We start from the raw sequence: 22,021 nt of genomic DNA, 5'->3' as shown, positions 1-22,021 counted from the left end.
TCCCACCGCAACTGCAGTTGTTAAACAGATATCTCGCCGATTCTAGAGACAGACGCCAACCTACAACCTAGAATTAAGTGAAGCAATTGCGCAACCTGCTTCTGAGGTCGAATTCCACGAAACCCGCGAATTGCACGCGACATTAGATTCCAACTTTAAAGACCATACCCACAATATCCCTGCCAGAAATCCACATCGGCTCAACTCCGCGATGTGGATTCTGAACCCTATAATTAATCATTCATCACGCAATTGTTGCTAATTTTCCACGTCGGCCTGCTCCGCGATGCGGGTGGTCCMCCTATCCCAGCCGAACCAGCTGGCTAATGCCTCCTCMCCTGCCGTAAAGCCCTAGTCATAGTCAGCATTTGGACAACTTATTCCAGAGAGCGTCACCTTTAGAAAATGTTCAACCCGATTTATGGAAGGTATTGCAATGGCACCACCCACCGCGCGAACTCCCAAGAGCCTGCTTGGCCGTCACCGACTGCTGGCTCCGACTGCCGGAGTTTTTGTTAGCCCGATATGCCTGGGGACAATGAATTTTGGGGGTGTGATGAACGACTCACTGGGTGAGTGCACAAAAGAGACCGCGTTTGAGATTCTCGATTTCTTCTACGAGCAAGGAGGGAATTTCCTAGACACGTAAGGATGAATTCTAGATCTCGGGTTTTTACATGCCAGTAACTGAGATTTTTATTCAATATCTAGAGCCTCGAGCTACCAAGGAGAGGAGTCTGAGAAATGGCTGGGAGAATGGCTGTCCAAGACCAATCGACGCGATGAGTTTGTCCTGGCGACAAAGTACACGGGCAATTTTAAGTCTAGGTCGGAATCACACCGTCAACAATCCAACTTTGGAGGAAATGGTACCAAGAGTCTGCACCTAGCTGTTGAAGCGAGCCTCAAGAAACTCCAGACGACCTACATTGACCTCCTTTACCTCCACTTTTGGGACATGACTGCAGATATACCTGAAATCATGCAGTCACTGAATCACCTAGTTGCTTCAGGCAAGGTCTTGTACCTGGGCATTTCGGATACACCGGCCTGGATTGTGGTCAAATGCAACGAATATGCAAGACAGCATGGACTCAGGCAGTTCTCAGTGTATCAGGGCCGGTGGTCCGCGGCTGATCGGGATTTCGAGAGAGACATCATCCCTATGTGTCGGGCTGAAGGCATGGCTTTGGCTCCATGGGGCACGCTTGGCCGCGGTCTTTTCAAACCCAAGGATCAAATCAAAGAAGGTGGTCGAAATATGCCCTCGATGAATAATGGCCGCGAGGCTCTGGTTTCGCAACAGCTGGAAAAGATCGCCGATCGCAAGGGAGTGGACATAACATCGATTGCTCTGGCGTACGTGCTGCACAAGTCACTATACGTCTTTCCAATCTTGGGTGGCCGAAAATTAGATCATATACGGGGAAACATCGAGGCTCTGAGTCTGCGCTTAACAAGCCAGGATATTGCCGATATTGAGTCCGCCTACCCATTTGATATCGGCTTTCCACACAACTTTTTGAGCGGAGACACCAATCGTGGACCCAAAGGACCTGGTGATATTCGCACTGCCAATGTGCGCGGATTTTTTGATTACCTCGAAGATATACACCCAATCTTGCCCGAACTCGTAGAATGATTCATGTTGCTAGATGGGCTGAGAATCACTGTTAGACTCTAATTTCTTACATAAGGCTCTGCGGTGTGCCTGACCATCATGCAGAAGAGCCTTTCTAGAAAGCCTCTCGAGATCACATCACTGCCCAGCACAGTCTTGGATTAACTATGATCTGCCGATCAATCTATTGTAGACTCTGGTCGCAACCCTTGAAAGTTTCCTAGTGAACCCATATTGGATCTGCAAACATTTACATTGCACTCGAATAGTGATCACGCTAATTAGAAATATTGAATAACAATTTATAAGATCAATCAGCATAAACTTCTACAAAAACCAGCGATGGTTCGACCTACAGAGCCCAAATTTGTGACAGCCTCTTGGTGTATCTGTGACGGTGCTCAATCTGATATTCTATTACATACCGGTGTACGAGTAAACTGACACAGAAGCATGGAGAAAGGACCAAGAAAAGAGCCATCGAGGCTGCTCGATAAAGTCTTTTCTGTATAATTAACCCAGCTCTCACTGGTGCCTAGCTGGAAGTTATAGAAACAACAGACTTTGTGAGAACCTGCGGAAAGGTGACTATCTCCGGGTTTAGGTAGGGCTCCCACAAAAACCCAGAGCGTTACATATCAGCACACCAAGCTGAGCGCACTATACAAAGCTGCAACAGAATATAGCTAGACACAATCTCATCTAAAAATCATTGGAAGATACTGCTCCGAGGAGTCCCCCAAAAAAGGAATATGATCTATGAAGAGAGACACGATTTTAAAAAGTGCATAGTAGTGCACTATCTAGCCTACGAATTTACAGCACTGATAATTCCTTGGCGTACCCGGAGCCTAATGTATATTATTTGTTACCGCTAGGCCAATTATTCTACGTTACATGTCTTCTCATTCTTCCCGTTCATTGTACTCTTCATCAGTAACAGGCTCATGCCAGCTCGTTTCTCCAGTCACCATAACAAGATGGGTCATGCAAGTCTCATCATCGGCCCCGTGCCAATGAGTTGTCCCAGGCGATGCCCAAATAGTGTCGCCAGCCCTAATCCGTTTGGCTCTGCCCCCTTTGTCACAAATCCATCCACTGCCGGAGAGCACATGAATCATCTGCCCATCCACATGCGTGTGCCAATGCGTCCGAGCACATGGCGTGAATGTAACATTGGCAATCCCAGAGCTTTTGTCGAGATGCATAATATTAGAAAGCACCTGGCCAGTGAAGGTTGTCGTGACCTGGGAGACCTTAGGGTTTGCACTTGAAATAATTTTCGATTCGGGCATCCTCGCTTTGACCTAGATACTAGGTTTGGTAGCTGGTAGAATGTAGTTGCTTGCAGGTTGGAAAAGAGCAGGTAATAGTAGAAGTGAATAATGTTTGTGCAGGAAGCTCGTAGGTAGGGGTTTGGCTATTTACTAGATCGAAGGAACCCCGAGGTGAGGGTGTAGGGCTATATATCTGCTCCCAGCCAAGTGTCCCTTTAGTTTTGTCTCCACTCTATACATGTACGTATTCTACTGATGAAAGTGGATCCCATATTCAGATGTAGCAGAGAACTGAGAATCCAGGGGGCCAAGTTCGGCTGTTAGCTAGTGTTTAAAATAGTCAAGTCATGGGTGCTCCTAGCGTCTATTTGTCCACTTGTCATCTCTGACTATCTACAACATCCAGATCCTCCTCTTGATATGTCTCATACTTGTACTTGCTCCCGACATGGTCATCCCTTAAACGAGTTTGGCCCTTTCCATAGACACGCTCCCGCGCTGTCAATCCTGACTCAACAACGTCAGGATAGATCCCGCGTCGTCGAAGCTCTGGCACTAGCAATTCTACGACATCTTCAAATGAACCGGGAGACGTGACATATCCAAGATTAAAACCGTCCAGATCCGCAATCTCAATCCAATTCTCCATTACATCTGCTACCGTTGCTGGGGATCCAACAGCGGAGGGTGAGATGGCACTCATGGCAGCTTTTTCGCCGATAAGACGAGCCGTCCAGACGGGGGTTTCGTCTGTAGGCTTGAAAATGTTGCATAGCTTCCTGGCTTCGTCAGAATCCAACTTCCTGATATCCTCATCGAGCGGAAGTTTAGCCGTATCAATGCGAGTCCATCCGCTAAAAAGGACCAAGCCGCCAATGGGACTCGCATTTTTCTTGAGCTGCCGAAACTTTTCATGGGCTTCCTCGTCCGTCTTACCCAAGATGGGGGTAAAGGAGAGGTAGAACTTCAAGGAGCGTGGGTCGCGCCCCTTTTCGGCGGCAGCCTTCCGGTTTTTCTCAATTTGTGCTCGCAGTAGCTCGGGTGAAGGCGACGAGACGAAAATGCCTTCTGCGTGGGTGGCTGCAAAATCGATCCCCTCCGCAGACGCGCCTGCCTGGAATAGAAAAGGGGTTCGCTGAGGGGAAGGATCTACTATGTGGCGGGKGGACAATTTGTAATACTTTCCATTGTGATTGATATGCCGGACCTTGGAAGGGTCAATGTAAGTGTCGGCAGCAGGGTCAGGTTGTAGCGCATCATCGGCCCATGAGCCTTCCCACAGTCTAATCGAGCTCTGATGTCAGTCAAACTTCATAATTCGAGGAGACTAAGGAGAATGATAAGACGAACTTGTACAAAACCCTCATATATTCGTCAGCCTGCGCATACCGTTGATTATGCTCAATCGGTTCCATGCCAATGGCGTTGAAGGCCGATTTTTTCCACGATGTGACAATATTCCAACCGATGCGCCCATCCGTCATATGATCTAGGGTTGAGAATCGCTTCGCTAGAACGAAAGGGGACTCAAAAGACGTAGACACTGTGATGCCGAATGTCAGATTCTTTGTCACCGCCGCCATGGCCGTAATTGGCTACAATAATCCGTAAGCATCCTCCGTCTCTCGAGCAGTAGGACAGGGAAACAGAATTCGTTGCGTACAATAGCAGGATCAGTCACCGGCCACTGAACGGCCCTTCTGATGCTCTCTTCCACGCTTCCGCCATAGATATCGAATCCTCCATTCGTATCCGCAAGGAACAGCCCACTGATTCCGCCTCTTTCGAGAAGTTTAGCTAATTCGACCCAGTATGCCAGTTTGCGCTTTGTTGCCGATCTATCAGTCGGATTCTGTCACCACATCAACATCTGTTTTTGGGTCTGAATCTTGGAGAGGGCTCTACACACTTTCCAATGACCGACCGAGAGATGGCCTACTGTTGACATGTCAAAGGCATTCAGCAGAATCTGCTTCTTGAGCGCCCTATTTTCAGGCCCTGAGTTATCTTGAGTCGCCATAATGCCATTTACCCACTCCGACAGCTTAGGGTGATGAATTTCAGAATTGGTGTCTTCATCAGCGCATCACGCTCTCCTGTTCGAGGAAGTCTCAACTGGTACTTATACGTAATTGGCCAGATCCAGCATATGGGATTTGCATTTGGATTATCGCTACTGGCGGTCGGATGAAAGAATCCGACCTATCCGGGGCGATTGACGCTATTCGCGATTCTTTGCCGGCTCCGTGAGCGAATCCAGGAGAGAATTGACGCAATCGACCGTAGCGCGGGCTGATTGGGCAATCGTGGAGTATTTGTACGGTGGCCGACACGTACCAACTATCCAGACCTCGAGCGCATTGTTGAGTCGTTAATGCCACACAATCTTGTGATGCAAAATACACTTTTCCTGCGTATAAGCATGTTTTATCCGTGGCAAAAAGAGAGATTCCAGCACAATCAGACTGTGCCAAGGTGGGCCAAATCGACTTCCGTACACATGTTTACATTAGGCGATATAAAAGGGACCCAACGTCGCGGAGCTCCGACGACAAGCAGGCCATCTCTATTCGAACGGATGGAACGTCGAGATGATGTCGCTTGCGATCGATGATAGGTCAACCTCACCAAGAGAATCTGAAGATGTGTCATCAGAAGACCAGAGGCCTCGCAAAATCCGCCGCATCGAAGCGGCAGCCTCCGTGCCCGATATGCCCTGGTCATCCGTCGATCTGGAGATTGGGCATATGTCGCGTGACGATATCAATCAATTTGCTGAAGATGTATCCACGACGGCGCCGCAACGGCCGCTTCCTACAAGCGAAGCCCAACCCCCCCGTACGCGGGGAACAGTTGCCTGCCAGAAATGTCGCTCGCGGAAAACAAAATGTGACAACGGGCGGCCAAGCTGCGGCTACTGTCTCAAGATTGGTGAGCCTTGTCTGTATGAGGCAGAGTCTAACTCCTGGTCAGTAGTGACTCTCCAATAATTTCAAAAGAAAAACCGCTAAATAATCGCTGTCCAGCTGCCATGTCTTTGGGCGGGAAGTTCTGCAGGCACTCAATCAGCTTCGGGAGATCGTGCTGAAGCCACCGACTGCGCAGGTGTTGGCTGGTGATTTCGAGGAACTCGCAGGCAGCGGAGTCAGCGCGCCCCCTTCCATTATTCCAGGTTCCTTTACCACACCAGAGCCTCGGCCAGCAGTCTCTCTCAGCCGAATCCAAAGCATTGAGAAGATTGCGCAATGGCGCATCTTTCAGCCCCATATTCTAGCAACAAGCAATATATATCCTGAATCCAACCCGCCACCTACTATCGACCACACAATGCCAAGTACCGACATTAGGCTCCTGACTAGCCTGGAATTGAAGTATATACATAGCGTAAACCTTTTAAGCCCCATATTGCATCTTGCTACATTGCACAACTTGATCCTCCAGGTGGCTGAAAATGGGTTCGACTGGTCGCTTGAGACTTGCCTCGCGGCACTGGTATGCGCAATCGGTGCTATTACCGAGCTGCTGGCGTCACCGGAATCACCCAGTGGCCCCGGCGGATTCGATGTGCACGAATTTCCACGTGACAGTGATCCAAACCTGGCTGTCGGGTACTGGAATGTTGCATCCAAGCGGTTAGGCTTTGCCCTTGATCGGAACGATATTACGGCGGTGCAGTGTCTATACCTAGCAGGGTAAGGGCGCCATTGTGGGGGCCATATGGCATTGATTCACTCCACTGCTCAGTTTCTTCAGAGCTAACCCAGCAACAGGGTATGGCACATGCTCAATTTTCAGCCTCTTCAGGCCTGGAAGTACTTTAGCAATGCGGCAAGCGCGTTGTTCTGCACGGTCATGCGGAAGTGAGCATCCTATCCAAGAGAAGAAAATGTCTTGCTGACGAGGACAATAGCGATCCATCTCCTGGTCGTATTCACTTAGGGTCAATCAACGTCAAAGAAGCTCTCGGGTTCGCAATTTGGAAATCCACCTGGTATGTCCGTTCGCCTTTAGTGTCACTGGAGCCTGTCGTTCGTGCTTCTAATTTTTGCCTAAGCGAATTGCGCACTGAATTAGTTCTCCCTCCCTCTGTGCTGGAGGATTACGAGGTGCTTCGCCCATTTCCATCACCACCAAACTTAGAAGATCCAAGCATTCGCCGAGTCTCGATTGATAGCGAGCTCGGCTGGTATTACTACCTGGCAGAGATTGCCATACGCCACATCATTAATGACCTCCTGAAGTGTCATGTTTATGACTTTGACAACATCCAGCCGGCAGACGTTGCGCAAATGATACATACTACCGAGTTATTTGAGGCACAAATCTTCGAGTGGCGTTCATCCTTGCCAACTCGGCTCCAATTTGAGATTTCTACAGATTTCAATCTGCCTGAAGTAAATGATCTGATGACTGTAGTATTAAGGCAGCGTTACCTGTCGAGTCTTGAACTGACTTACCGGCCCTTGTTACGGATATGCACGGATTTTCCCTTGGAAGATTTTCAGGGATACGACGAGCTGCTTCGGAGCAAAGTGGCCGCAATAGCTTCTGAGAACCTACGGCTCTCGTACTTGAAGATTCTGCGCTTGAGCAGGAAGCTCCATCATGGGACTTGGTTCCAGCTACGAAGCTTAACTGGGTCTTGCCTGCGATTTGCCGCAGCAGAGAAAGCCCAGCGAGACAGAAAGCTTGCTGGCGCACAAGAGCTTCAGATCCCGCCGAATTGGAGGGCTCGTGTGATTACTGGGCTAGAGATTTTGCAGCCATACTGGAATTCAAATCGTGGTGGCGGAGCAGGTCTGATGACCCTGATCGACCAAGCCCTGAAGCTGTAGGTTCGAACATACATATTATCGCATGGCGAGCCACCGCCCCAGAGAAAATGAAATATAGATGTTAAAGATTTGGCAAGTTTGAACATATCTTGTCACTCGAGTAGATGTTCAGCAGCGAGGAAAGCTGCGCTTGCCGTGTTATTGAATGCCGCGTTCAGAGCTGGTGTGTCAGTAACGACTAGTTAGCCTAAGGGCTGTGAAGCTGAGTAGCTATTTTCTATCGTGATCAACCGCTTTACTCCTAAATAGAAGCCAGCTATTTTTATCCTTTAATGTAGTGTCTCTCTGCCATTAATTTTAGGCATTCACAAAGCAGTAGATCGCATAAATGTAAAGGCTATAATGGACAATGGAGTACACCTAGGAGCCGTGTGGTCAATTTAAAGCCAATGATGATATTATCATTATTATGATTAATAATATTTATGCATTCTAGTAAGCGGAATCGAAGACATGCTTGGAGTTTGCCAAAAATCGAAAGCTGAACAACTAACCCGAAATTGTAACTAAACGCGTCAAGGTAGAGATCTAGGCTATTCACTTCGAGCTCTGAATCACGCAGTGGAACTGCCGTGTAGAATCTTGTGCATCCAGACCTCCACTGTACCAACTAGTCTCTGTTTGATTAAACTTTCTGAACCGCAACTGTGTGAGAAGCCTTATCTGAGCCGCTGGAGTCATCATTCGCATCTGTAACGTGTTCCTCGTCGACCTCGAGTGTTCTGAATCCATATTAGCACGAATACACAATAAAAGCTTGATATCAAGTCATTGGAAGGCTTATTACTTGTGCGATTTTAGCCACCAGCCCAGTAGGTGCGATAGTAGAATTAAAGTGATTGACACAGCGATACCGAAGGAAAAACCCTTCTTGAATCTTGGCGCTTCTACAGTAGGATAGGTAAGAAGTCCAATCCAAGCTGTCGATGACTGCGCCCAAGCAGTTCCGAGTATGAGAGTGACCGCTCGCTGGGCTGGAGAGTGTCTCATAATATGATTTACCCAGCCATAGACAATGGTGGACGTTGATGCTGCCGCAAAGTTAGTCATGAATGCAAACCATTTGGCTCCTTCCGGGACATTCCAAATAAGCAGAATGATCAGGCCCGCTATATTGAAGGTTTGCCCGATTGTGAGTGCCCAGACAGGTCCAACCAGTAAATCAGAGAGAAAGGCGGTCGAGAGAACAAAGAAAATGCCACAGACAGCCTGCAGTGTTCCCAGCTCGTTGATCTTGGGGACGGAATAACGGTTCAAGCTCTTTAGCCACAACAGATAAGCTCCGCTACCTTGAGCTCCACCTGAGTTCCAGAACAAGGTCATGATAACTAGAAGTGCCCAGAAGATTGGATTCCTTATGACTCTCTTTACTGTTTTCAACTGAAACTTCTCGGATGTCGTGTGGCCGGCTGACTCCAAGCGCGAGGTCGAAAGATCAATGTCCTCCTGACTTAGAACCAGCCGGTTTGGCATAGCCGGTGTGCCGGGGATAATGAAGACGCCGAGTATGCCTATTGGAATAGTGATGACTGCACATATGATATACATCCACCGCCAACCAGCTAAGCCATGGACATTATTAAGACGGGCAGATGTCCCAGCCTGGATCAGTCCCGCGGTAAGCACACCTAAATTGGTGCCATTATAGAAAAGGCCCGCACGACGAGCAATCTCATCATTTCGGTACCAGCACCCGAACATGTAGTGAACTGAAGGATAGAATGCAGCCTCGAAGAAGCCGACAAGGAAACGGTATCCCATGACTTCCGCATGCCTCGTCGCGCGAAACTGTAGCAGGGTGAAGATGCCCCAAAGGATGTCTGCAGCCGGAATCAACCATTGAAGCGGAACATGGGTGAGAAGGTACATGAAGGGAAGTTGGCCTATGACAGCCCCCACGGTGTACATGGTCTGAAATTGGACGAGCTCATTGCCGTACAATCCCAGGTCTTCCTTCATCCCCGAAACGTATGCATTGTCTGTTCCCTCATTAGATTTCGCCTTATGAATCATCGTTGTTGGATTGTCATACTGATATTAGATTGGTCAATGTACCCAACCCAATACGCGAGAAAGACGTACGGCACGATCAGAAGATCGAGCTTGACAACCAATTTCCTCTCTCTCGGTGATTCAACACCGGCAAACCATTGGATTTTCCACCACGGGCGGTTAGCCATTGTGAATGCTCAGAATTGGCAGAAATCGTTTAATCTGTGACTTGTGGTGCAATTGTTCGGTATCCAGCAATCCAGAAGCCTCTCCAAAGAGGCTCGAGATGGCACCATATACTCCCATCGTCGTTGCTAATTCTCAATGCATTCACAGCTATCATCTATCAGGACCAGAAGGCGTGATTCTAATGAAAGTGCACGTAAGTTCACTTTCATAAGGATTTTACAGCTGGTGGGTTGCGGGCTAGCTGGGTGGGCGGCGGTGTGCTGCCTGAATGGTTGTTCGGTGGCTTGTTAGTACTGGTAGTTGTCGGGAAGCCAGCCGATAGCCACGCGAAGGTGGGGATGTATGGTTGTCGCGGAGCTTACCGATGGCCAGACAGGGCCAAATGTTCACGCGAAATTACCAACTTGATTAGGGTCTGATCCACGTGTTACAAATTACGAACTGTAACTAATCCTATGCTTCTTATCGTCGGAACCAGTAGCAATGATTCAATGATTCAATGAGATGCCTTTACTGTACCATGCAGAACATCTATCGCATTTACAGCAATCACGCAATTTTCAGCCGAGCAAACTGGTGTATTCCAAGAAAGGCGCGAGATCAAAATGATCGACCTTTCCTTCTCGCGAAAATTGCAAAACCAGCAGTGCATTCTTTGCGATTAGAGCTAATATATTGTTTTCGTGGAACGCCTGTGTCCGTTGTCATACTACACTATGGCTGTTGACTCCGATGCTCAGCTTGGGAGCAACTCTTCTCCAACAGTGTGGAAAGCTTCGGCCAAAACTAACGGCGAAACCGTATTTTCAAGCGTACAAAACGGTGAGAATTCGGAAACGGAGCTTCCTACCAGTATAGATGGCAACATAGTCAATGGCACAGATGCATCTGGCAGCCACGAAACGAAACTCGGACAACCCTCGCGCTTTAATACTGTTGGGTCCTATCCAGAATCGGACCTGAAGCTTGAGGATCGTTTCATTGACGACTTTCGGCCACTGCGTGTGGCAGTGATTGGTGCTGGGCTTTCAGGCATCTTATCCGGGATTTTACTGCCTGCGAAGTTACCTAATGTGCAGTTGACAATCTTTGAGAAGAATAAAGATGTGGTAAGTGCAGGCCTCGTTGAACGAAGTTTGGCCCTGTTGTTTTTGAACACACTCCGTTTCACCGTTCAACCGTTTATTCCTTTGTTTTCGTTGTTGTGGCGTGGGCAGGACATGCTGATGCTGGATAATAGGGCGGAACTTGGCTTGAAAACATCTATCCAGGGGTGCGATGCGATATTCCATCTCATGTCTACCAGACGACCTTCTCCCCAAACCTGCAATGGTCCGAGCAATTTGCTGCAGGAGCCGAAATTCTGAAGTACTGGAAGGACTTGACCACGAAGTACGACGTCGCCCGGTTCCTACGCATCGGTACCTATGTGGAGACCGCGCAATGGGACGATGCACAGTCAACCTGGGCTCTCACGTTGCAGGACGTAGACTCGAAGCACACTTCTGTAGAAAACTTCGATTTCGTGATAACGGCGATTGGGCGCTTCAACGAGTGGAAGCTACCTGAGTATCCAGGCATCAAGGATTACAAAGGTCACCTGCGACACAGCTCCAATTGGGACCCAAGCTATGATCCCACCGGCAAGACGGTCGCAGTTATCGGCAATGGCGCCAGTGGTATTCAACTGGTTCCAGAACTCCAGAAAGTCGTGAAACATCTGGACCACTATGCGCGGAACAAGACGTGGATCGCTGCTGGATGGGGCGGCCGCGAACGCCAGGCCGGGCCAGAGTACATTTCCAAGGAGCAGATTGATTCCTTTACCGACCCGGACACCTATCTTGCTTTTCGTAAGGATGCTGAAGACCGGTATTGGAGGGGTGCCAACGCCATGAAAGCGGGGACCAAAGATAATTCCAGCTACCGAGAGAGATTCACTGAAATTATGCACCGGCGAATGGCGAAGAAGCCTGGTTTGGCAGAGAATATGATACCCGACTTCTCTCCGCATTGCAGGAGACTGACGCCAGGCCCTGGATACCTGGAAGCGCTCACAGAGGAAAACGTGGAATACATACAGACTCCCATCTCCAGATTCACCGCCACGGGAATCGAGACTGCGGATGGCACTCACCGTGAAGTGGATGCCGTATTCTGCGCGACTGGCCATAATATAGATTTTGCGCCTCCGTTTTCGATCCGTGCACGCGGAGTGGATCTCAAGACAGCCTGGAAACATGACGGGGAGATCGGCTTCCCCAAGACCTATCTGGGAATGGCGAGCTCTGGATTCCCCAACCTGCTCTTCCTTGGTACCGTGCACACCAATGGTATTGCCGGCACCTTTGTGCATAGTATCGAGTCCCAAATCACGTATTACGCCAAAATTCTTCGGAAGGTGTCTAGCGAAGGTATAAAGACCATCATGCCGTCTGCAAGGGCTGTAGAAGACTTCATATCCTACGCTGACGCGTACTTTCCAACGACCGTCATGACTGAGAACTGCAGCTCCTGGGCAAACGGTGGACGCCCCGGTGCGCGAATACACGGCGCTTGGCCCGGCAGTGCGTCGCACCTAGCATTTATTCGTCGCAATCCCCGATGGGAGGATTTTGAGTATGAGTATACTTCGGACAGTGGGAATAGGTTTGCCTACTTTGGGAATGGCCGGACAATCAGGGAAGGAGATCACAACTTTGATATCACATCTTATCTAAAGAAAAATCCGGCTGAGACAGATCTCCGTGATATACACGAGAGTTGGCATGGTTGGCCGTAGGTTATCTGAAATCTCGCAGCATCGCATTGAACAGATTTAAGCATATACAAAATGAAGAGTTGGTGTTGAATATATCAAGCTATGAATAGTCCCTAATATTTATAACGCATTATCTATACGAGATTGTTTTGTGGTTGCCATGTCATAATCATACTGCAGGATCAGTCTTCAACTCCACCTATTAGTATGTACTGTGACCACACTGTGGCGATCAAAGGGCTCGAGTACTATGTAGACCTCGTAACGGTTGATGACTTGCATGAGCACATTTTACGTATGGTAGAGCTATGTGGCGTCCCCACTGTTTTACATGGTCCGAGATAGTCGCGAATGAACCATCAGCGGCCCTCTGTTAACCTATTTAGTGGAAATGAATTGGCAAGACTTTTGAGGTACATGCTACGATAATCCATAGTGTCACTTACAATCAGCATGATCACGCGCGGCTTTCGGGTGGAGACTCGTTGGAATTGCTTTTGGACCGGGGATTTGGGGATTACATTGCGGCGCGATGACCACAGCGTGTCTGGCTCCTTCTGTCTATACAAGTCGTCGAGAGCAGATAATGCGTAGAGGATTAGATGTTGGAAGGCAAAGAGAACAAGGACTTGAAGTGTATTTTGAAATTTACTGGTGTTGAGTCATGAAAAAGAGTGATGGAGATGAAAAGAGTGATGAAAAGAGTGGTGAAAATAGTGATGAATGATATCAGTAAGATATGACATACGATCTTAGCATGAGCCACTGGTCAAATGAGATTTTATTTGCAAAATAATAAGCGTGGCATTCTGTGTGGTACCTAGATAGGAAATTGTAGAAAGTTACCAACCACGGACGGTGCCTAACAATCTCGAGTACACACGCGCACACGCACACAATAATGCCCAACAGGTAAGCCGAAAGCCGACTATCACTATTCTACTACAGTAATACATGTTCTTAAAATACTATACGCTTTGTATCTTTAAAGCTTATAACGTGATCGGTAAGCGAGTTGGCCATGTGAGCGGGATGGCCACCTTCAATGCACATACGAAATGGCCTATGTTCGTACCATCATGACTCAATATCTAGTGGGAATCTCGATTTATGATGTATATATTGGTATTAGATCACTTAATACAATAAAAATATTTAATTTAGAATAGTATAAAGTGGTAATTCTATATTTATGCATAATACGACTGCAAACTAGTGTAATTATATAAAACATGAATTACTTTGAAACATATTTATTTAAACTCTTATATACTTTGATAGTAGATTGATAAAAAATATATTAAAAACGGATTCATTAGATAGCGTAGACACAAGTCTTTGATGTAGAGTAGTGAGGGTATGAATATATGCCATTTTGTATATGTATTGAAGGTGGCCAACCCGCTTACATGGCCAACTCGCTTACCGATTACGTTTTAAAGCTGATTGATCTAATTAACTACACACTGAGAACTATACTCAGTTCTACCTAGGGAGTAAAAGCGGCAACTAGGTGAGCACTAAAACAGAAGGGGAAAGCTGCAGCGCGTTAGGAAAAATCAAGTTTGTAGGCATCTAGGTACCTTCTCATTGCGTACCTCTCACATAAATCTCATAATCTTTACAATTGACCTGGCTTAGCCAAGAATTGGACATATGTTTACTGTTATTCCAGTACTTATGAAACCTTTTCACAAAGTCTCAAGCCGCAGGCGACCTTTCACTCATCGTACAAATAACCCTACTGGAACCCTCATCCTAGTAAGGTTAAGGTTTGACCGACATCGTACAGCAACCCATTGCTGGACAAGTCAATTTAAAAAACTATGTATAATTAAGGACGACTGAACGTGGTATCGGTTGTCGAGCCGTCCTGAATTATTGTGTTTACTCTTGAGAGTCGCCTGATCTTGTAGCTCTGAGCGAACGCGCCCTGGTTAGATCCAGAAGAGGAACATACCGAGCATATTCTTGCTTTTTGCTACAAGATCAACCGATTGATCGATCCAATAAATCACTCAATGTCTATTCGGAAAAGTATTACATGCGAGTCCGCAGCAAGGAGTGGCGCGTGTAACCAGATATGGCGAGCTGTGGTGCAATGACACCGAATTACAGATCAATAATAAACTCATTTCCGATCGATTCCATCGATAAATCGTGACATCATGGAGCCTGAAGCTCTGCTTGAGATCATTGCTAACAGAGTTTGGGCAAATCATCGCTGCGTCTCGCCCAACTCACAACAAAGGCCGGGTTCCGAGCCTCTGAGGCGTTTTTCCCAGCCAGTGGAGTCTATTACAGATTCCCCACGGGGATCGCCCAATCACCAGCCGGCTGGTATACAAAGCTGCCACAAAAACTGCGTCATTTTGCCATGGCGATTGAGTGCTATTGGCGTTTGAATACATCAGAACGCGTGCATATGGGACAATTGATCGCATTAATTGGCTTACGCTATTGCTCTTACTTTATGGAAATGTCATGAATCCGGTCTTTTCGGCATATGGCGACATGCCCAGCCACTTCGCTCGCATTGGCAAGCTCATTGTGCGACTCGAAGGTACCGGATTCACGCAAAGATTCTCAAATATTGCATCAGAGGCAAAGAGACGGTCAAAAACTTGGTTCGGCGAAAAATGCTCTCTGCATGGTTGGAAATGGACACTGGAGGCCATGCCCGTATAATTGACAGGCAATTCCACTTTTCTCGACCAGGTTTATTGTGTTTACCTGTAATCCTCCGGTTTGACTGCAGCAACGAGTTTCTGATTGTTGGATCTGTGTCTTTTMCCTGCCACTAAGGACATTCAATCATGAAAGCTACAAAGTTATCCCTTCTGGCGTTGATGCCAAGTGCCATCGTGGCTCAAAACCTAACCCAACTCCTAGCCAACACGACTCAGTTATCAAGCTTGAACGCCTTGCTGTCTAGTTACCCGGGAATTGCGAATTCTTTGGCCAATATCACCAACGTGACCATTCTCGCACCATCCAATGACGCGTTGGCAAACTTTACCAACAGCACTTCCTTCAAAGCTCTGGCGTCAAGCCCAAGCGGAAACAAATCCATCGAGGACCTTCTCAGCTACCATATTCTTCAGGGCGAATACTATGCAAGCAACATTACCGATACACCCGCTTTTATTCACACCTACCTGAATGATACGGCATATACCAATGTTACTAGTGGACAGGTCGTCGAGGCAATCAAGCAGGATAATGACACTTATTTCTACTCCGGCCTGTTTGCCAACTCGACGGTGACTCAAGCTGTATGTCCCCATGCCCAGCCTCTATATAGGATTCATGATAGCTAACATGACTGCAGGATCTTAATTTCACTGGGGGCGTAGTGCATATCATCGACAAGGTCCTCACGGTCCCATTGAATGTCTCATCCTCTGCCGCAGCAGCCGGTCTCAGCGCTCTCGTAGGCGCTCTACAAGCAGAGAAGCTGACTCAAACTGTGGATGAGCTTAAGAACGTCACTATTTTCGCTCCCGCAAACTCTGCGTTTCAGGCTATCGGTTCCGCTCTTGGTAACTTGACAGCCGATCAGCTATCTGGTATCCTCGAGTACCATGTCCTTAACGGCACACTAGCTTATTCAACTGATCTCAAGAATGACACTCAATACACCGCTGTTGATGGCCGGAATATTACTGTCCGAATTGAAAATGGATCTGTGTTTGTCGACTCCGCTCGGGTGGTTACTCCAAACTTGCTCGTTGCCAATGGCGTTGTACACGTCATTGATAAGTATGTTCTGATTTCTTCTCGAATATTGATGAGCCACTCTGACTTATGTCGTGCAGCGTCCTCAATCCTAACAACACCTCCGCTACTCCTAATGCCACCGCAACTTCTCAAGTCCCGGCATTCTCCGGTGCTTCCTCCGCAAGTGCCATTCCATTCACCAGTGGGGTAACTGCCTCTGCAACTGTCACTGGCACTGGTGCTGGTGCAGGAGCTGGAGTTACTGGTACCTCGAGTAGCACTGCTGGCGCAATGCCCATGCGCACTGCTGGAATGGGCGCCGCTATGGTCTTTGGTGCCGGTGCAGCATTGCTCAATGCTGATGTCTTCTAAGATCTGGATGATAAGATAGCAGGTATTATTGATCCTAGGGCAATATCTTGAAGGGTGATAATTACGGCAATTACGCAGTAAGATGAGCTATTTCATAACACTAATGTCGTTCGATGATTTTGCAATTGCTTGGAGGTGCTTATGACCCGATGCGATACGAGACGTGTGTTTCGTCTGGTTACATATTAATGACACAATTTTCATATAACTTAATTTGTTATCCGTAATCCTTTATAAAAGCATTTCGTAATTTACAGAAGAGTTTGCGGAGTTTTGACTCGTGATCAACTCAGTAAAATTAGTCCGCACCAATATCAAAGACCCGGTTTCGCACACGCACAGAAGTTTATATAAACCCTGTCGTAGCGTATTATACTTAATAAATACAACCAATTCAAGGCCATAATTTGTAACCGTTTCTGTAAATTGGGTAGAAGTAATGATATGCGCTGAAATTATACAAATCCTTCATATGAGAGTCTCCACTAAATATGATTTCATATTATTCCAGATAGATATAACTCAGGTCTATGTTCACGATAGAATATACATAAGCTTTGAAATTAATAGTCCGCCTACCTTCATAACAAAATTTGGATAGTTTAGTGTTCACACTGATGTTTACATTTCACGATTTACGATCTTCCAGCCCTAATATGGGTCCGCTTGTTCTGCCAATACACTAACAATAGGTCTAGACTCGTCTCGGGATAACAATGCGACATGAAAAGTCTTGTGAATATTCCGAGGTCAGGCGTGTAACCAGTTATCCCAGTCATATCGTGATGATGGAGGCGTGGAAGTTGCCAGCATGGGCTCTGGTCAAAGTCTTCAGATGAATTCCCACCCGCAACCTACCTAGGTGAAGAGTGTCGGGATGGGTAACAGTACACGAATTTTACACATGCTCTTTATGAGTAGCCAGTACTGTAACTTGGGTTGTGTGGTTGATATCGGCTTAGTTCAAATTTCGACTTCCATCCTACCATAGGAACAAGTGCTACTCACTCAGTGTAGATGAGAGTAGATAGTTGACTAAAATGAGTTACAGAAACGGACTGTACATAGAGGTTGCAAGTAAGGTTAAATTGAACTTTGAGTACCGACCTAGGGATATAGCGAGATGTAGCATTTCATGAATATTTTTGACTCCAAATCCTAATGATAAGCAGTAGATATGAGCCTCGAACCATGGACATATGGCAAAGAGGGTCACGTTGCTGTCAATCATTGTCTCGTAAAAAATTCTAGAAAAATCCTAAGAGACAGAGAAGGATTAATTACATTATATGGTATAATATGGAGGAGAGACCATTCAAAATAGACAGTGGATTATCTATACCTGTGTGGTAAAGAGTTACATGATTTGTTATATCTGGCCCAAGTCCAACTCTGTTGGTTCTACACGGTCCGATACTGTAAGGTGTGTCCAACTGATTGATTGATTCATATACGCGTCGCGCGCGCGGTGCGGGTCGCGACGGGCATGGTAGCGTTACCGCGTCAAACCGCCAACAACCACAACACTCGATTCAAGCCCGTTCTTTTCCTTCACAATTCGACCTGGAACCGAGTCATATAGTTCTTCGACATCCCTTTCTTGTTATACAGTAAGTTCCCTAATGTACAGTACTTTTCGAATTCAGGTTGACCTAATACTCTTTCGAATTAATTCTCGGAAAAATGAATCCTGAAAATGCAAGTTCTGATTAGATGTGTAATGTAAACACTTTGGTTTATACCGCTCTTCCAAATAGTCAGTGGATTGAACATAATATCTTTAGCATTATCAGTGGTACGTTTTATCTGAAAATTAGCAGAACACAGCAATAGTTCCTTTGCCCTCTTTCCCCCTCTTTTCCATCCGTGACACTCGGTTACTCCATGTACAACGGTGTGGAGAGTGAGCCCATTTCGAAAACCTTATGTCTCCAATAGGGGAATGACGCATCACATCCCGACCCTAGGTTCTACAAAACACAGCCCTTTGCCCATAATTCACCATTATCAAGCTCACAGCTTCTCTCACAGCCATCTAGAATTCTAAGAGAAAGACATCTAGCCGAGAGACAAATTACAAACCGACAACCGCGCCTCGTCGACGGAGCAATGGAAAGATTCCTTCTTGATAACGCTGCGCGACATCAAATGCTTGTCGAAAGGTTTAAGCCACCCCGCCAAAAGACCGAAACCAACTCTAAGGCCTCCACTTCCAGCATCACTGTCGCTACTCGCATTCGACCTATATCCGATGAGGAATTATTGTCTGGACAAGTTGTTGCTGTTTTTCCTCGGGTTGACAATAGCGGAGTCGTTGATCTGCATGAGCTGCGGCGCGTTGTAAGGGGCTTCCCCCCCTTAAATGTCAGTACTGATTCCCTCTTCAAATATTTTGCAAATTCGATCTTTGTATAGCATTGCAAAAGCAACACCTGTTTGAAGGACTAACCACGATTCACCAGTCCTCCTCATTCCAACCCGGTAGAGTCTTTAGTGCAGATGATAAGACTGAAACCATCTACGAAGACGTGGTGCACCCACTCATTCCCTGGGCCTGGGATGGTAACGTAGGAACACTTTTCGCCTACGGGCAAACGGGATCAGGGAAGACTTTCACTATCAGTGGTCTAGAGCGTCTAGTTGCGAGATCCCTTTTCGACGGGAGATTAGAAGGTGAACGCAATATCTACCTTGCTATGTTTGAACTTGCCGGAAACTCAGCATATGGTAACTCTGCCATTAAAAATGATTCCCACTAAGCCTGAAACTAACCGTGTTGCCCACTTAGACCTCTTGAACTCTCGCGCGTCCTTCTCAATCTTGGAGGACCACCTCGGCACGACCCAATTGGTCGGTATTCAAGAGTTCAGCATACGAAGTGAAGCCGAACTACTTGCCCTGTCCCAGGCGGCAAAAGAATTGCGACAATCAGCGCCGACGGTCAAAAATGACGGATCTTCACGATCGCACGCAGTATGTCGCATTCGAATTGAGAGACCGTCACACGAGCCAGCAGAAGGTGGGATTCTATACCTAGTTGACCTCGCTGGCTCAGAAGCAGCGCGCGATATATTTTCACACTCGACAGAGCGCTTAAAGGAAACACGCGAAATAAATCTGAGTCTATCAGTACTAAAAGATTGCATCCGAGGCGTGGCGCGGATTGACAGGGAGAAGAGAGATCTCTCAAAGAAAGAGTATATCCCTTTTCGTCAGAGCACGTTAACCAAAGTCCTAAAACATCTATTTGACCCGACGGAGAGCCGCAAGTGCCGGACTACAGTTGTGGCCTGCATCAATCCTAGTTTCCTTGATACTGGAGCAAGCAAGAACACGTTGCGCTATGCGGAGATGCTGTGTAAGTCTTAGCTAGCTCGGAACTGAACGCTGTATTGTCAATCTTCTAAGTTGTTTTGGGGGTTATACTTTGAATTTATGTTCCGTATTTTCTTCTGATCTCGGCCCTTCTTGGCTTTCTCCCATGAATATGCGCGGTGTTTTCCCGTGTAAACCAGTGGATTGAGAAGTAAACGATCCACATAGAGGATACAAATCACGATCTGAAGGCGAGCCTGTCGAAAGTATCAAAAAAAGCCTCCATAATCACCTAATTGATCAGTTGATAAAAGATCCTTAGTCCACTGCTGTTACTTTCCATTCACTCTGCGACTATTGGTCATGTTGCCGAGGTAATACATGTGTGAATCACACCAGACAGTATTTATCAAACTTGCAATGGTCAGTGACTGCACAATAAATTTGTCTATACAGCGTATGAACAGCCTTGTGTGTGCTGACAGGCGGGCGTACAGAGATACATTACACTTCCAAGAAACATCCAACCATCTTTTTCTCAATTGAAGGAATCAATCACAAGAATTATTTATTGAGAACATTTTTCCACACACTTGAAATTATAAAGCTTCACACTTTCTGGTATGCGAATCCCAAGTAAGACACTACGTGGCTTTCATGTGAAATCCCCCTGACTAGTATGTTTACTAGTTTTTTACCAAGGCAGCACGATGTCTGATTAGGGTAAAGTAAATTTCGTCGAAAAGCCAGCATTTCGGATGACGAGTATAAGAGTGAGTGACGACCAAGGCTTGTTATGGCGACGTCCATTGATTTCCCAATTGATGCTACACCAACTTGATGGAGCCCGCGATAGACCACGGCGTTAGTTTCGAGTCGAATACCTGGAAGCAGAAAAGGCCTAAGAAACAGACGTTCATCGACTACTCTGGGAAGAATCTCTTGCGAGCGAACAGGCCGTGGCGGAAAATAGGGCAGAGCTTGAGAGAATGTGTTGGAGCGAGGAGTTGCACGGCACCGTTGATCAAAGTTAGAAGGATTGATCTGGTACTGAACATCACCAGTCACATATGGATGCTATAGTGGGCAATGCCTAGCAAATATTGTCGTCAGTATCGAGACACACCCAGGCACGTACATCGATGACCGGTATCATGATTTTTTCTTTTTTCCTTTTCTATATTTTTAGTATTCCAACACTCGATACTGAGGCCGGTATTTATCTATCGACATGTATTCTTCAATCAGTTGCCTGGATCCATAGATTTGAAATTCTCTTGTCCCTATATGCGTGACGAACCACGCTGACTTTGTTATAGACGTAGTAGTCAGGATTTACGGAGATGATACCCGAGTCTAAATCAACACTGTACTACAATTAATCCTTTGATCTCTCTACTCGTCAAAATCGACCTGTTTTTAACTGCATGGAAAAGTAATTGACCGACATACAAGCCCCGCCGATGCGGCCGTATTGTTGGATCATGGTTGTATCGACGTTTTAAGCTCAAGAATTGCCAAGTCAGGTTACGTACATTTAATTGAGTGACGTTGGTGTACATCTGCAAGCTTAATGTACCATATTTAGTAACCAGGATTCCAAACAAGCAATTACAGGTTATGAATAGCCTATTCTAGCTTTTGTACGTCTGGGTTATATTCAATGTTGAGCAATGTAGACATAGCAGCGTAAGGATTGTTTGTCATGCGTTACAGTACATGGCAGGCTCATAAAACCCAGGGATATCGGCGTCACTTAAAAAAACTAGACATTGATTTACAAGACTATGGTATGATCTGGTCAATGAGGTCGCAATAAAATCAGCAAACTAACAATATGACTTCCTTTGGCCCAAGACACGCTAACTTCACATGACCATGTAGCATCAAAGTTGAAGAGATTTTACGTGATTTCTAATCGGAAAAGGTTTAGTAGCTA

General features: G+C 46.6%; 7 protein-coding genes across 7 annotated transcripts; 5 read left to right on the top strand and 2 right to left on the bottom strand.

Moving 5' to 3' along the window:
• Nucleotides 1-436: 436 nt before the first annotated feature.
• On the top strand, nucleotides 437-1,642 carry BHQ10_005984 (uncharacterized protein; the record flags this gene model as incomplete). Its single annotated transcript, XM_040878519.1, has 2 exons — nucleotides 437-645; nucleotides 712-1,642. 2 exons carry the CDS (start codon nucleotides 437-439, stop codon nucleotides 1,640-1,642), a joined length of 1,140 nt encoding a protein of 379 aa, XP_040734488.1.
• A 1,635-nt stretch (nucleotides 1,643-3,277) lies between these two features.
• BHQ10_005983 (uncharacterized protein) lies at nucleotides 3,278-4,918 on the bottom strand (the record flags this gene model as incomplete). Its single annotated transcript, XM_040878518.1, has 4 exons — nucleotides 3,278-4,181; nucleotides 4,288-4,493; nucleotides 4,562-4,750; nucleotides 4,808-4,918. 4 exons carry the CDS (start codon nucleotides 4,916-4,918, stop codon nucleotides 3,278-3,280), a joined length of 1,410 nt encoding a protein of 469 aa, XP_040734487.1.
• Nucleotides 4,919-5,489: 571 nt separating this feature from the next.
• Nucleotides 5,490-7,733, top strand: BHQ10_005982 (uncharacterized protein; the record flags this gene model as incomplete). Its single annotated transcript, XM_040878517.1, has 5 exons — nucleotides 5,490-5,866; nucleotides 5,925-6,590; nucleotides 6,669-6,758; nucleotides 6,809-6,889; nucleotides 6,953-7,733. The coding sequence occupies 5 exons, from the start codon at nucleotides 5,490-5,492 to the stop codon at nucleotides 7,731-7,733; spliced, it is 1,995 nt and encodes a 664-aa protein (XP_040734486.1).
• Nucleotides 7,734-8,358: 625 nt separating this feature from the next.
• On the bottom strand, nucleotides 8,359-9,913 carry BHQ10_005981 (uncharacterized protein; the record flags this gene model as incomplete). Its single annotated transcript, XM_040878516.1, has 3 exons — nucleotides 8,359-8,455; nucleotides 8,521-9,712; nucleotides 9,766-9,913. The coding sequence occupies 3 exons, from the start codon at nucleotides 9,911-9,913 to the stop codon at nucleotides 8,359-8,361; spliced, it is 1,437 nt and encodes a 478-aa protein (XP_040734485.1).
• A 717-nt stretch (nucleotides 9,914-10,630) lies between these two features.
• BHQ10_005980 (uncharacterized protein) lies at nucleotides 10,631-12,696 on the top strand (the record flags this gene model as incomplete). The annotated part of the gene is made up of 2 exons (XM_040878515.1): nucleotides 10,631-11,023; nucleotides 11,155-12,696. 2 exons carry the CDS (start codon nucleotides 10,631-10,633, stop codon nucleotides 12,694-12,696), a joined length of 1,935 nt encoding a protein of 644 aa, XP_040734484.1.
• A 2,795-nt stretch (nucleotides 12,697-15,491) lies between these two features.
• On the top strand, nucleotides 15,492-16,767 carry BHQ10_005979 (uncharacterized protein; the record flags this gene model as incomplete). Its single annotated transcript, XM_040878513.1, has 3 exons — nucleotides 15,492-15,950; nucleotides 16,007-16,437; nucleotides 16,494-16,767. 3 exons carry the CDS (start codon nucleotides 15,492-15,494, stop codon nucleotides 16,765-16,767), a joined length of 1,164 nt encoding a protein of 387 aa, XP_040734483.1.
• Nucleotides 16,768-18,876: 2,109 nt separating this feature from the next.
• BHQ10_005978 (uncharacterized protein) lies at nucleotides 18,877-20,136 on the top strand (the record flags this gene model as incomplete). Its single annotated transcript, XM_040878512.1, has 3 exons — nucleotides 18,877-19,107; nucleotides 19,230-19,494; nucleotides 19,556-20,136. 3 exons carry the CDS (start codon nucleotides 18,877-18,879, stop codon nucleotides 20,134-20,136), a joined length of 1,077 nt encoding a protein of 358 aa, XP_040734482.1.
• Between the last annotated feature and the right edge of the window lie 1,885 nt (nucleotides 20,137-22,021).

This window comes from Talaromyces amestolkiae (genome assembly GCF_001896365.1).
Source record: "Talaromyces amestolkiae strain CIB chromosome Unknown scaffold11.1, whole genome shotgun sequence".
Classification (NCBI taxonomy): Eukaryota; Fungi; Ascomycota; class Eurotiomycetes; order Eurotiales; family Trichocomaceae; genus Talaromyces; species Talaromyces amestolkiae.
The sequence above is the reverse complement of the archived record's forward strand: the minus strand, read 5'-3'. Positions and strand labels throughout refer to the sequence as shown.